At 44.9% G+C, this 15,314-nt stretch overlaps 1 protein-coding gene across 1 annotated transcript; it reads right to left on the bottom strand.

Moving 5' to 3' along the window:
• Positions 1 to 10,491: 10,491 nt before the first annotated feature.
• Positions 10,492 to 13,791, bottom strand: LOC309570847 (trefoil factor 1-like; the record flags this gene model as incomplete). The annotated part of the gene is made up of 4 exons (XM_082277859.1): positions 10,492 to 10,499; positions 11,124 to 11,273; positions 12,622 to 12,768; positions 13,710 to 13,791. The coding sequence occupies 4 exons, from the start codon at positions 13,789 to 13,791 to the stop codon at positions 10,492 to 10,494; spliced, it is 387 nt and encodes a 128-aa protein (XP_082133985.1).
• Positions 13,792 to 15,314: the final 1,523 nt, after the last annotated feature.

Genomic DNA, 15,314 nt, shown 5'->3' with positions numbered 1-15,314 from the left:
AGCTTCAGTCTTTTTGTTATTTTGAAATCTTACAATGAATGATAACTTTATGCAGTTGTCATCTGTAGAACCTTCTTTTAAGAGATTTAGATTTCTGTTGAGACCTGTTGCCTGCACAGTAAAACAGAGGGGGACCACTCAAGCTGTGTCTCCTTTGGCACAAAACATGTTCACGGCCCAGCCTGCATTCTCTGCACTGGTTATGCCTCCAAGACACATCCAGCTTTTGCTGATCCTTTTTTTTTTTTTTTCTGGGGGCTTCATGCAGCTCAGCTATGCTTGTGTCCCTTTTTTCTGGGTATTTGTGACTGCTGTCCCTGTGAGGTGTGAAAATGAACTGCTTGGGAGCAGTGCAGGATGGTTAAAGTTGGAGGGATGACTTTGAGACTTCTTTGAGCTACCAAAAGCCCAAAGTGCTGGATCTCTGGGTGTGCTTTAGTCTTTCAAGAAGAAAAAAAAAACTCAAAAATGTCTTTTTAAGCAGATTGCAAGGCAACATGGAAGCTTCTGCTTTTAAAGGTTGAAGAGGTTTTCTACTTCAGTGGCATCTGTGATGTCTTTTTTTCTGACCCCATGGTAGTTTATTTTTGTGGCCCATTTAGGGTAATCATTATACAAATTCCTTTCTGTTACTTCCAGAAACCAGCTTTTCTGGCCTCAGTGATCATTATACCAACCTTTACAAATGTGAATGAGTTGCTGAGCAATTTTTTTTTTTTAATTGAGAAAATTCTTTTAAATTATGTCAAAAGAAAATTAAATTTGAGAAGATTACACTGATACATCTTTTAAAAAGAAGATAGCAAGCCCTGCAGTGGAGCCAAGCCTTTACCTGTGTCAGTATGGATTTATCAAATACCTTATCTGAGTCAGCTGACCTTATTGTGAGATACTGCCCTTGAACCTGTTCTGAATTACTTAACATTTGGTTCTTTTGTTTTTCAAAGCAAGAGTCAATGCAAGGTATGATTTTAAATCAGCGTGCTCAAGTGTGCATATTCTGTGTGTCTAATCTGTCATTGTTGTTTCTGTAATGCATTTGCATTACTAGGAATCAGTTCTATTCTGCTTCTCTAGAGACCCTCGCTGCCTGCACGCTGTGATATATTTGCACTGTTGTAGATATATATACATATAATGTAATTATATTATACAAACCATGTCTTTTTCAGGTTGCTTGTTACCTTTGTAGTTTATGCTTCCCGGTACAGTGGACCTGAGTAAAAATGTGGGATGTGGGGCATTCTGATGATATATTACAGTAACAGAGAAATCTTTGTATATTTCTGTATACTTAATACCTGTAAGAAAAGATTTGTATGTGCATTATTTTCCAAACTTAGGGCTTTGTTTTCTGAGACTAGAGAACATTTATGATAATGTAACACACACAAAAAAAATAATAAAGTGTTATTATTTTCAGACATTTGCCTTTGTCTCTGTTCTCACTCCGAGGGAGGTGGAAGGTGTGTTGGTAGTGATACAGTTTCACTGCCCGCTCCTTGGTTCTGGCAGCCAGCAAGGACACAGAATTGCCCATTTATGATTGTGGTGGTTTCAGAACTCCCACTACAGGTGGGTAACAGAAATATCCAGTAAAAATCCTTAAAAACATCAACTGGGGGTTGGAACCAGATGCTGTTTAAGGTTCCTTCCAACCCAAACAGAGCAAGTATCAGGGGGTGCTTCTCTGAGAAACCCTACACAACTGAAGGACTTCCTGAACCAGTGGAATGAGTTACCTTTGTATTTCCATCCAGTTTGGGTGGATTTTTCTTCCACAGACTGATCTTCTGTTCATCTCGTCCTTGCTACCTGCAAGTGGTAGCAGATGTTCCCTGTGCTGTTTCATGGCAAGAGGTGAGAAAGGATCATTCCCTGTTTGCCTTTGCTTGGCACTCTGGAATGTGTGGCTTTCTTCTTCCCTTCTCCCCAGCTGAAGAGAAGCTCTGTTTTATCCTGCCAGTCAGCCCTGTCCATTTCCCATTTTACCAAACACCTTTCTCCCTCATTCTGCCTCAGTACCTGTGCAATGTTCTGCAGCCCTCTGTGCATTTCTGTCACCAGGAAATCCTTCAGCTGGTTTAGGAGACAGTATTTTAATTTCTTGTGTTGCTCCTGAAGATGCACATTGGCCAAGAACAATATGCTTACTGTTTCTGCTGGACTGCTGCTTCCTACTGCACTGGCAGGGAAACTCCTGGGCAGAAATCCTGACCTGTGTGAGGCCCCAAGAACAGTGTCAGTGCCAGGAGGAGGGTTCAGTGTTGGTGTCCTGTACTTTGGCAAATACTTGCCTGGGTGGCTTTTCATGCAGCTTTAAAGCTGTTTCATGGTGTTTGTGTGTTGGACTTGAGGCCAAGCCTAATAAACATCACTGTCCTTGTGCCATCCCTCCTGACCTCCACAGCAACAAAATTACCTGCCTTGGTCACCACAGTTCAAAGAAAACTGCCCTAACTTTTACAAGTACCCACTCAGAAATAACATGAGCAGTGATGCTTAAAGCATGAATTGCCCTAAGGATGCAACAGGATTGCATTTTCAAGACAGTTTTCTCATGATGACAGAGATCATGTTATGATTTATAGCCCTGGATATAATACTAGATTGAAGGAATTATGTTCCCAAAAACTAAATGCCTCCCTGTGCCAACTGGTGTCCATAAATCAGGAAGGGAAGAGGAGGAACAAGGGTCTTTCATAGCCTGAGTGGCAACAGAAATTACTTTAAGCATTTTATATGGCAGTTAATGCTATTAAATAACCCAACCATAAACTTCTCATTAGCAACACTGCAAAAATTAATACACCTCACAAGCAATTACCATCCACTGTGCACTGGAAATGGATTCATAAAATAAAGAGTGTTTGAAAATAAAGGAAACTTTCTTTTCCAGCAGCTATCCATTTAAAGCCTGCTTTGGAATGCAGGCTGAAAGGCACAGGAAGCCAAGGAAGTGGGTAGAGTAAGAGAGATGGGCTTGTTGAGCATGGGAGGGTGCAGGGATCTGAGCAGTGCCCAGGTGAGCAGTGCCCAGGTGCTGTGCTGTCAGCCACCAGCACTGACATCTTCCCTACATCTTCCCTTGGGACAGCCTTCATGAAGGGCTTGGTGGGAAGTGTTGCCAGCCCCATTTAGGGCAGAAAACTGTCAAAGGCTGGATTAGTCAAACTGATACTAATTGCATCAATTTCTGTTGTTTAGTGCATTTTAAATTTCACAGCCTTGTTTGGTTTTGTGTCCTTTTCTTTTTTCCCTGTGCCTTGTAGATTTTTTTCAAGATCTGTGAATTTTATTATGCACTGTTAACTCTGTGTGATGCCTTTGCTGGATTCCTGACATTCCCATTCCGAGCCTGTGCCTGCACACACATGGGAAGGCTGAGAAAAAAGTCAGTGCTATCTCTTCCACAAACAGAAAACGTTATCAAAACATGAAGCTGATCCATTGTCAGCCTCTGATAGCAAGAACACCCCTCAGAGTTGCACTGTTTCCCCCAGTTATTTCTAGCAGAGTCATTCTCTTTTCCTACTGCCTGTTTTGCTGTGCTGGGCAGGTGAAATAAAGCTCCATCTGGTTCCTAGGATCTTCTTGCTCATCCCCATGGCACCTGTGGAGTCAAATATGAAGTAGATTTTATGGCTTTATCAAGAGTCTTCCAGGTGCTTGTTGTCTTTCTCCTGTGTAAGAATCAGACAGAAACCCCAAAGTCCTTAGAACAGGAACAAAAGGGACAGTAAACCTTATTACTTCACTCCTTCTGTTTGTTGAAACTCATATTCTGTGTCTTGGTGCAGCATCCCTTAGATGGAGCATATTGCCAAGTCTCAAAAAGTGTAAGAAGCAGGGGAAATCTCATTTTGTAGCAGGAAGGAGCTGGATTTTACTTACCAAATTTACTTTTCATTAATCTTTCTGGGAATACCACAGGCTGGAGTGTCAGTCTGCTCTGGTGGTAAGTCAGACCCCTGGGAATTTCATAGAATTTCTGCAACATTTTTAGAGTTAAGATATTTGGCTCAGCTGCAGTGAAATATTTTGATTCAAGACTTCCAGATTTTCGTATAATTGTGGTGTTTTAGTATTGAATCCCTAAAAATTGCTGTTTATCAAAACAACCTTCTGTTCTGCTCTGAGACAGAAGCACACATTGAAGGAAGCCTGAGAGACCTAACTCAGAGACAGATGGGAACAGCACCCTACAGGGGCCTCTCTTTGTCCAGTGGCTTCTCCAAGGGGGATTTCTGCGTGCCACAGTGGGTGTGCAAAGGGAGACCACAAAGCAGTAGAAGTTATCATAGCTAGGTGAATAGAAACACTGGTCTCCAGCAGAAAAGTACTTCGTTTTCTTACCCTGCCCACCTCTGATAAGGGGAAGTTATATGAAATGGAACTTCATGAAGTGAAAAATGGAAGTTTTACCATTCACTGGTGGGGGAAGGAGCACCCAAGGACAGCAAACTGTAACAAAGCTGCATCCTCTTCTACAGCACCTGTGAGTGCTACCCAGCTGGTTCTAGAACATGAGTGCATTCTGCATTGCAGCACAAACATTTTACAGCAAAGTCTGTTTGTCTGGCTGTTTTCATCTAGTCCTGAGAACATGTTTGTTGTCCCACTGTGCACCTGGTGGAGCGCAGGAACTCATGCCTTCTGATCAACAAATCACTGTGATTCTTATTGTTTAAAATACACTCCAGTCACACATCTCACAACTTTGACATCATACCCTATTTACACACTTTGCTTACTTATACATTCTACCTACTTATATATTTTACAATTTTTACATAATACTCTACTTATACATTTCACTTATTTATACATTTTATAATTTATAACTTCCACATATCACACTACTTATACATTTTACTTGCTTATACATACTTACACGTTACTCCACTTATACATCTTAAAACCCTTACTTGATATTCTACTTACACATTTTACAACTTATCCATAATACAGTACATACACATTTTGCAACTGCTGTGCATGAGATCTCACATTACTTGATTGGTTTCTCTATTTTGTCCAATGAGCTCTGCACACCCTTTTCTGATAATATGATTGGTTTTAATCCAGTGCAGCACAGCCCTTTTTTATCTATTCCTTGCTTTCTTGGTATTTAGTTTTTCAGCTTATTCTTTCCCAATTTAGCACAGTTTACCTTTCAGTCCTTGATGAATTCCTGAGGGCTCTAACAGGTGGGGCTCCTAATCCAGGCAAGCAGAGTCAAGATGATGACAGCAACAAAACCCATCTAGTAATCAGCAGCCAAATTATTCCAGGAAACCCAAACGGCAAACAACAAGAAACATATAGAAACCTCTCCCACCCCTCTCCTCAAACCTTCAGACTGGAGCTTAAAAACCCTCTTGGGGCTGATGTGCTGCAGCTGAAGTTGGAAAGGCCCGGTGAAGCCAGTGAGGGCAATTCCAGCCTGGTCCCACTCTGAGGGCACTGGTAAAAATAACTAAAAATGGTTTGGCTGGGGCTCACAATCAAGGTTCAAATACTTTACAACAGTGGGGTGTGCTGGGACAGGGGCCATCCATGCTCTCTAAGATAGTCGGGCAGTTCACGTTCATATACCAACACTGGCAGCTTTCAAATGCTTTAGAAGAAGGTTCAGATGAGGAAAAAGAAACCTGAAGAGTAATAATGGACTCTTCTGCCCAAAGAGGACTTTTGTTTCTGGCAGAGTGCTGCTTGGAAAACTCACCTGAGAGCTTCTGAAACTCTCACCTGAACTTTGCTCCTAAGGAAGGTTTAGCAGCCTGCACCTCAGAGCAAGATTTCCTTCTTGGACTCAGTCTAGCAGTGAGTGCAACCTCTTGGAAACTGAGTCTGGGTCCGGAGATCATCATTCTGCCTGGGTTTAACACAGGGAGCCAGGTTTGGTTGTTGTGTTTTATTTTCAGTTCTCCAAGCTGTTTAATGGCATCGTGGTTTTCAAGCTTTAGTAAAGCAGAGACCTGTGGCAGCACTGTGTGATTTAGCTGCTCTCAAGAGAGGAAGATTTCAGTTTCCATATTCTTTTTCACTTCAATTTAGCACCTTGTCTGAAATCTTTCTTTTGAACACAAGCTTTGCCAGAGGAGGTGTGTGACACTGTAGCAGGATCCATACCCTTCCCAGAGTCATTTAGGAACGGCACCTGAAGGAAGTGACACATTAAAAAAACCACTTTTTTGGAAGTGTTTGCAGTTAAATCCCTTGTTCACATGGCTACAGGTTTGTTCTTCATTGCTAGCACCCATCTGCTCTGAGCTCCTTGTCTGTCCTAGTTTTCTCCCATTACTTCTCCATGTCAGCCAAACACAGCTTTCCTGCATTACTTCAAAATGAACAATTTCCAAGACCTTTTCCTTGGTGACAATTGCTTTAAAAGCCAGTAGAACATCTTCACTCACTGAAGCACCATTGCAATCAATCTGCAATGTCAAACATGCTCTATTCAGCCCTTATTAGAAGCTGGAGCTTTGGTGGCACTCAGCTGCCATGGTTGCAGTTTAGGACTATTGGGTGTTTGGGATTTTAAATGTCATTCACTGTGTAATGGCCTCATCAGCACAAAGCCTTTGTGTCACAAATTGACACAAATGGGTTCCTGTAGCACCTTTGCTGACGAAAATCACATCGCTGACCTACTTTTTTTCCCCTTTGTGTTGGTTTGACACAGCCTGGTTTTTGGTGGGAGAAAAGCTGCTCAAAACTTCTATGTCGGGCACAGAGGCAGTTGCTGAAGGCTCTGACAATGGGCAGGTTACTAGCCCAATTGGGCAAGTTGGTAACGCCTCTGTGATGACAAACTGAAGAAAGGAAAAACCGCGGGAAGTTCTCTTTCTTCTCCCAAGGGGTGGTGAGGCAGCTGTGGGGGTCCATCCCCACAGGGGCCGCGTGGCCAGAGCCCTCCCGAGGTCAGGACTGTGTGGCCAGAGCCCTCCCGAGGCCGGGACTGTGTGGCCAGAGCCCTCCCGAGGCCGGGACTGTGTGGCCAGAGCCCTCCCGAGGTCAGGACTGTGTGGCCAGAGCCCTCCCGAGGCCAGAGCCACCCGTGAGGTGCCAGTGAGGACAGCGTGGCCAGCAGCGAGAGACAGAGCGAGCGATTCCCTGAAGCAGAGCCCAGACGAGATCAACCTCTCAATTGCATCTTACAGACACCAACTTTCTTCCAAGTCAGAGGAAAAGGAAAAGTGAGGACACGTGAGGAGAACCAACATGGCAGCACCGAGGTCAGTGAAGAAATAGGAGAGGGAGGAGGTGCTCCAAGTGCTGGAGCTGAGATTCTCCTGCAAGCCGTGGTGAGGACTACAATACAACAAACCCTTTCATGAGGTGCATGGGGGGGTGCAGAGATCCACGCACAGCCCGTGAAGAAAAGCATTCATGCTGGAGCACGTGGATGCTGAAAAGCTGTAATCTAGCAAGGAAACTCGAACAGAGAAAGAAGACCCTTGCTTTTAGAGAGAGAGGAAGAGAGCCTTTGCTTCCAGACTAGAGCAGCTCATCCTTAAAAGATGAAACCCCATGAACTACAGTGACCCACGCTAGGCAGTTGTGGGAAGACTGCTTGGCCCGTGGGAGGGACTCACACTGCAGCAGGTTCAGGCGGGACTGCTGCTTGTGGAAGTTAAAACCATGCTAGAAAAGTTCGCAGAGAACTATCTCCCGTGGAAAGGATCCCATGGCACAGCAAAAGAAACTCTTTTCCTTAAGCATACTGAAGAAAGATTTTTAAGAAGTGAAATACTGACCAAAACCCCATGTTTTGTTTCCTTGCGTGGTCGGTGGAAAGAGGGAGGGACTGGGAAAGAGAGGTGTTCTGAAGGTTTGCTTTGGTTCTCGTTACCCTTTTTACTTTTAATTCTGTTAATAATAAATTTCCTTTATACTGTTTAAGTTTTAACCTGTTTTGCCTTAAAGCATTTTTTCTTTCAATAATCCTTAACTCATGGAAATGAAGTTTTCAATTTCCCCTCCTCTGCCCAGCTATAGCAGAAGAAAAGAAGTAGATGGTTTTTTCATGGGTGCCTGGCACTTAGCCAGCATCAGGCCACAACACCCTTCCAGAAAAAATATACAGAACTTTGTTTACTTATTTAGCACTCACTGCATGGCAGTGCAGATGTGCAGAGCTGCAGATACAAAGGGTGAGTCTTCTTTCAAGTCTTTTTCTCTCTGAGGCTGTAAATGAGGCCCATGAACACTGCCTCAGGTGAGGGGAGCCTTCAGAGTAACCCTGAAGGGGAGGAGAGGAAGGTCCCTCGTTTTGTAGCCACATCTCTGCAGGTCTTGCACACTTCTCTTTGGTGTGCACTCCTCTTTTGGGATCTCACTTTACTCTGCCATGCCTCTTCCTGCCATCTTCAAATCCTCAGCAGCTGTGGCTTTCACTCTGTTTCTGCCAGCTTTATTTTCTCACCAAAAATGTTAATTTTTAGAATTCTAGGCAGTTTTTCCTGGTTCATTTGTGTAGGTGTGGATAACAGTCTACCTGGAGAGACCTCGAGCACTTACCTACTGTAAATTCACAGAAATTCATCCCCTTGGACTTAGTGATGATGGCAGATCCTTAGGTAATAATTATTTGTGATGTGAGCAACTAACTCTGATTTATAACCCCAAATGTCTGGAGCAGCTGCGTGACCCTGTGGTGGCTTAGCTCTTGGGAATACTTGGCCTCAGCACAGCAGTTCATGGTGTTTGCAGGTGACATCATGCCCAGGGATGATGCTGAGGGCACTTGGTCTGTTCAGCCTGGAGGAGACTGAGGGGAGACCTCACTGCAGTCACAAGTTCCTCGTGAGGGGCAGAGGAGGGGCAGGCACTGATCTCTGCTCTGTGGTGACAGTGACAGGACCCAAGGGAATGGCCTGAGGTTGTGTCAGGGGAGGTTTAGGTTGGATATCAGGAAAAGGTTCTTCCCCTGGAGGGTGGCTGGGCACTGAACAGCTCCCCAGGGCAGTGGTCACAGCATCAGCCTGACAGAGCTCAAAGAGTGTTTGAACAACCCCCTCAGGCACAGGAATTCTTGGGGTTGTGCAGGGCCAGGAGTTGGACTTGATGATTCTTATGGGTCCCCCCAACTCAGCATTTTCTGTGATTCTGTGAAACACCTCCAAAGACCTGCAGTACACTGCTCAGTTTATTTCTCATACTACAACCAGTATCCAACCATATTCAAATCACATTATTGAGCCTGCTGGAAGTGGTTCATGAATGACTACTTTTTTACCTGCCTGGATAAACTTACTCATCACTAAAGTGTACTGGGATAAATCAAACCACCAAGGAGACATGTTAAGGAGGAAGTTTTTTACAATGAGGGTGGAGAAAGGCTGCAACAGATTGCTCAGAGAGGTGAAAAGTCCCTGGAAATCCCTGGAAAAGTTCAAGGAGAGATTGGACGGGGTTTGGAACAACCTGATCGAGTTGAAAATGTCCCTGTTCATTGCAGGGTGGTTGGACTGGATGACCTTTAAATGTCCCTCCAAACCATTCTGTGATTCTGTGTCTCCATCCCTCTCTCTCCTTGCAGTACAGCCTTGCACAACAGTTCTCCCCTGCTGAGCCCTGAGCACAGTTTGCTGCTGCAGCAGTCTCAGGTCACCCATTTTATTCCCAACAGGGGACTCAGAGGCTCTTTATTGGGCTCTTTACCGAGCTGGCACTCAGCTGAAGCAGGGAAGCATTCGAGCTGCTGTGCTGAGCATTCAAGACTCCCAGGAGACAGCAGCCACACTCGACACCAGAAGATTCTCCTGTGTCTGGTGAGACACAGCAGCTCCATTTCAGGTTTAGGCCAGGGCTGGGAGAGCCCATGTGCTGCTTTTAGTGTTGCAGAGACATTTTCTGAGCGTGATCCATGGGACCGACTTGTGGTGAGCACCAGAGACAGGGTGATGCAGAGAGCAGGAGGTGTTTGAGTGAGACCAGCTCGGTGATCAGCTAACAAAGGTACCCTTCCCTATGTCTCAAGGGGAAAAAAAAGCCCAAACCCGCATCTATATCTATATAAAGGCAAACCATGAATATTTCCAGCACTCAGAAGGACGAGTGGCCCATGTGATGCCAGCTAACAAATTCAAGCAGTCACTTGCAAGTGTGAAGTGTAACTAACACAAAAAGCTGAGTGCTGTGTTCCTTTTGGAAGCACTGGTGGCTGCTCCCTCATCAGCAGGTTGCTGACATGCCAAATTTCCTGAGAAACAGAGAAATACACAGCTTTAAAAAAAAGACAGCCAAAAAAACCTGACAAGTTGTGGCGTACTTCTTTTATTACAGTGAAAACCTGTGCAGTGCTAGGCTACGGAGAGAATAAAAGCTACCAGTAACTTTTCATCAGAAAGGAGTCAATCCCAGATAAAAAACAGTCTAGAAATCATGACTGTTGCAAAATATAAAGTCTGAGTTGGGAGCTCCGTCTGTTGTTCCATTGGAGTAGATCCAAAGATTGCAAAGTTCTCGATGGAAGTTTCTCCTTTAACAAGCTGGGGAGGTAAAGAGGAGAAGCAGATTAAGGGACATGTTTTTCTCCATAAATCACACAAGATGCTAGGAAGTGTTTTGCCTAGATATAGGACAACCAAAAGGCAATTTTTTAGTGATTTCAACCAACCCCCCTATGTAGATGTTTTTCCTAACTATGACTCAGATCAGTAAAACCAAATTATGGTGAATTGCATGTAGTACAAAACACAATGTGGTTGAGGCTATTGGTTATTAAATAGGCTGAAAGGTCAATCCTAATCAAAACAAAGTTAGCAGGGGATCAGAAATTTCTGTAACTTTCATTCCACATTTCTAAAGCAAAGCCTTTTATCTCTCATGCTGATAAGGTGGATGTGAGCTGGGTGGCTGCACTCTGCTGTGGCATTAGCTGAGGGCTTGAGCTCACACCTGAGCCCAGACTACCACACTGCCCACAAATCCTCAGATGCACCAGCAACACTGCACTCTCTGTACAAGAAGCTGTTTTTTTAGAGTTTGGCCACCTTTTCCTGCTCCCACCCTTAGGAATCTCTGGCTGGCACAGCACACCAAGCCTGGGCAGAGCAGGGACCCTACCAGGAGCATCCACAGGGACACAGGAGACATCTCCTGCAGGACATTACCTTCCTCCATGACGCGGTGGTAGAAGCACCAGGGGACACCGGCGGGGTGTGCCCTGAAGCAGCAGCCCTTCTTTGTGCACTCCCAGGGCTTGATGCCGGGGTGGCCGCAGTTTATCCTGGTGTAAGGATTGTTGGGACACATTTTCTTCACTGTGTAAAGCAAAAAAGAACAACAAAGGAAGGAAGGAGAATGTGTTACTTCATGCTCCGTCTGCCTGGTGATGTAATTCACAAATAAAGGCAGGACACAAAGGTGAGGTCCCTGAGTACGTCCCTGATGACCTCTGAACCAATTTCAGGCACCAGATTCACCCAAATCCTCACCCAGCCTCCTAGGCAAAGCTAAATACCAAAGAGTGATGAACTGCTGCTGTGGCCCAGGGACCACAGGAGGCAAAATTCACCCCTGGAAGTGTCTGGCAGCAACACATCTTTACCTATCCTAAATCCAGCAATGGGGTGAGAAGTCCTGTGCCTCCCACAGTGGTAACACATGCACTGGCCTCACACCAGGGTTTTATTCATGACCTGACCCCTTGCTCACCCCAGAGCAGCCTGGCTAACATAGGGAGAGGACCACCCAACCCTCTCTGCCAGCTTAAGTTACAGAAAGGAAATAAGGAAATAAGTCTTTTAGGAGGAAATCACAGCTCTGCCAGGCACTTAAAACTGAAATCCCAAGGAAAGAGATTATACCACCCAGCTTGACTACTTCAGTTTTCCTCTGATGGAACAGTTCTGTCCTATGAAAATGGCCCTGTAAGTTCCTGCTGCTCATTTTTCAAAGTTTACAAGAATGAGCAAACAATGCTCAAAAGCAAAACTGTTTTTTCCTACTCTAATTCTGATCCCTGTTGACTAATCTTGATTTATATCAGGTTCTCCTGTTGGGTAACATTGCCTTTGCACCTTCACTTCCTTTCATGTTGCCTTTGCAGCTGCTGAGGCTGCCCTGTAGTTCTCCTAAGGAGGAGTTGTGCTGTCAGCCCAGCAAACGTAGCTTACACTGAGTTAATTAACACAGGTAATTACAGTCAGTTACTTAACACAGTTATGTAAAATATACAGCTAATCCTTCTAAGACTGGGAAAGCAGCTGTTATCCTCTCTGAGAAAATAATGGTAAAAAATAGAAGCAAGATGCTGACAGATGTCAAACAAGTAGCCACACAGCAAACCCACTTTGATAAGCGCTGAGGATCCCTTGCTCTACCCATGGACAAGACCACAAATGAAATTGAAATGTCTCTAAACAATCAGCACAGGTTGTTTGATAACTAGAAGCCTAAAGGAAGAGGAAATACATCGTGTGAAGAGGATGAAGCAGAAATCTGATGGCTAAGCAAGGCTTGACTTTGCGTTTTCCTACCACTGATCTCCTAACAGAGGTTTGTGCCCACTTTCCTTGCCTAAGGAGAAAAGCAGAACTGCTCCCTGGTTGTAGACACTTCTGGATAATCAAACACAAGGTAAAGCAGTGTTTCTGGCAGAGATATTACCTTTCTTTGGTTTAGGACTGTAGCACCAGGGGACACTGGGGACTGAAGCGTTGAAGCAGCACCCGATTTTCTTGCATTCTGCTGCTGAGATCCCCGGGTAGCCACAGTTTGTCCTCTCCCTGGCAACCACTTTACACTGGCATTTTGCTGTTCAGGACAGAAGGAGAAAGTTACAGGGTGTCAGTTTGCACACTTGTTAGAGGGGTGTTTATCAGATGCTCACTGGGAATGATGCTCTTTCCCTAGATGCTTTCCATCTTTTCTGTTCCCTGCCAAGACCACAACCTGAGTGGTTTAAAAGCTGCTTTTAAACTCCTACTGGTTTTGGTCAGGGCTGTACATCACCCTTTGAGAGTCTGTGGTCTCACTTGCAGCCCAGCCAGCCCAGCACAGTGTGGTTTGTGGGCTTCAAATCAACCACACTGAATGGGAAATCCCAAGAACTTCAAATATTATGCTATTAAATGTTTGCTGCTTTGCCCATCTCATGTGAAGAGAAGAAGAGTTAAGGGGTCCAGTGGATATTCAAACAGGTGTAAAGATACAAAATCTTTGCATTCTTGTCAGGTGATTATAAAATATAGGATGGGGTGAAAATAGCTGCAGCTATGCTTCTAACATTTTAAGTCATTGCACAGTCAACCACAACCAAGAATTTCTGGAGCTGTCCTCCAGCTGTCATTGCTTTCCACTCCTGGAGTTGTCTAAATTACTTTTCTTTTAATGAGGAGGCAGATAGGCTCCTTTAAAACTGTATTCACGTGGCAAAGCAGCATAAACCAAATGCCAGAAGACAATTTAGAAAAAGCTGGTTCCTGTTCCAGCCCTGGTCCTGTTCTAGCAACCTCCTCTGCCTTTGCAGTGGGTTCCTGGTTATTCCACCAACACAAGAGTTCACCTGCAGTCTTTCACATTTTGCTATAGATCTCTCTGAAAAACACTTAAAAGTAGGCTCCACTTTGGGAATAAAGAGCAGCACAGAAAGCCATTTGCTGTCTGGTCTGTTAAAGCTGCCAGGCTCTGGCTGCAGTCGGTGGGATGAGGGTCCCACACGTACCTGGAAGGCAGCAGGAGGTGGATGTACTTACTTGGAGGTGCAATTCCCTCTGCCAGGGTGCTGAGGGCTATGACGAGGGTGATGGAGAGTGCACAGACCACCTTGAGATCCATGGCTCTTGGAAGAGGAGCGCTGCTGCTTCCCCTGGAAGCCGCGGGTTTTATGCGCTCCTTGTGTTTGCCCAGCGAGGTCTGATAACATTGTTCCATCTGGTGCTTCACCCAGAAGGTTGGGTTTTCTTTTGTTTGGTTAGGAAGTGTTGCCATGCATATTTTGATACCCCGGAGACAAATTTCTGGGCTCCCATGAGCCATTGATCACGTATCTATTAGGTACCTATAGATGCATATCTATTATGTGATCCCACAGTCTATCAAATGGATGCTGCTGGGTGCCTCTGGGTGCCAGAGGAACCTCTGGGTGCTCTGATTTCATTACAGTATTTCAGACCTCTGGGCAGTTTTTCTTTTCCAGTCACTACTGAAAAATAAGTGAAATATTTCCTATCCAGGTGTATCTTTTCTGCCTTAATTTTTCCCTGGCCTTAAGATTTTGGTTATGCTTACTCTGAAACAGGTAAAGGAGGAGGGCTGGAGCTGTGACACCTCCAAGCTTCAGGAGACCACTGTGCACCTGAAAAAATACATAAACACAGAAAGTGGCAGGTGTGACTGTGAAATACTGAGCCCAGCTAAGGCCACTGCTGGTTTCCACACAAGAGGATTTAGCAAAAGAAGGTAAGATCAGGGAAAAAAAAGCCCAAGAGGATCAACAGCATAGAGACACAAGAGAAGAAATGAGAGTTTCTGTATGATCTCAGCCTGCCCCACAGATGCTGTGCTTGTCCAGGCATCAGTCCTGAGGGTCCCGATGTTATTTTGGAGTTGCTGCCCTGTGCAAGGTCCTGTTCCAGGGGTGCCACAGCAGGGGCTGTCCCCACTCCCTCTGCCTGATCCCCAAAGCAGAGCAGCACTTCCCAACCCATCCAACACCACCTGCATGTGTTTTGCCAAAACCAAACTTCTGAAGCACCATGTTTGACCAATTAATTCCCTGAGTGGTTTTCTCCTGGTTTAAAGGTGGCCTCCAAGGCAGCCTTTGGGCTGTTTTGGGACAACAGGCCTTGGGACTTGGACTGCTGAAGGCTTTATTCTTCCTTCTGGACAATTTTCTACCATTTACTGTAACATTTCTTCTAGCTACTTCTCAACTCTTGAACACAACCAGAGCAGTACCAGGGAGTGGGGGAGAAGCAGTGGGCTGGTGGGACCATCTCTGCACCCTCCTCACAGGAGGCATCTGCAGAGCAGGCAGGGCTGGCTGCAGCCCCTTGGGTGCTCTGCTGCATCACTTTTCCGATGGGAAATCCACCAGGTAACTCTTCCTGTTCATCAGCAAAATGAAGAGATTCAATGCACCTTGTTGATCTTTGACAGAATTGTGTCTCCTTGCTTTTGAATATTACATATGAGTTTGTTTTGTGCATCTTTCCATTACAAAGTTTAAAGTGAGAACTTTCAGCTTCTACAGCTGTGTTTTGGAGGAAGTTTATTTGTTGCAAGGTATTTCCAACAAAGTGGGAGGGATTTTGTTCTAGAAGGGAAAAAAATAATAGGGTTCTTTTTCCTAAAGGTTA

Source organism: Coloeus monedula (genome assembly GCF_965178545.1).
Source record: "Coloeus monedula genome assembly, chromosome: 3".
Classification (NCBI taxonomy): domain Eukaryota; kingdom Metazoa; phylum Chordata; class Aves; order Passeriformes; family Corvidae; genus Coloeus; species Coloeus monedula.
The sequence above is the reverse complement of the archived record's forward strand: the minus strand, read 5'-3'. Positions and strand labels throughout refer to the sequence as shown.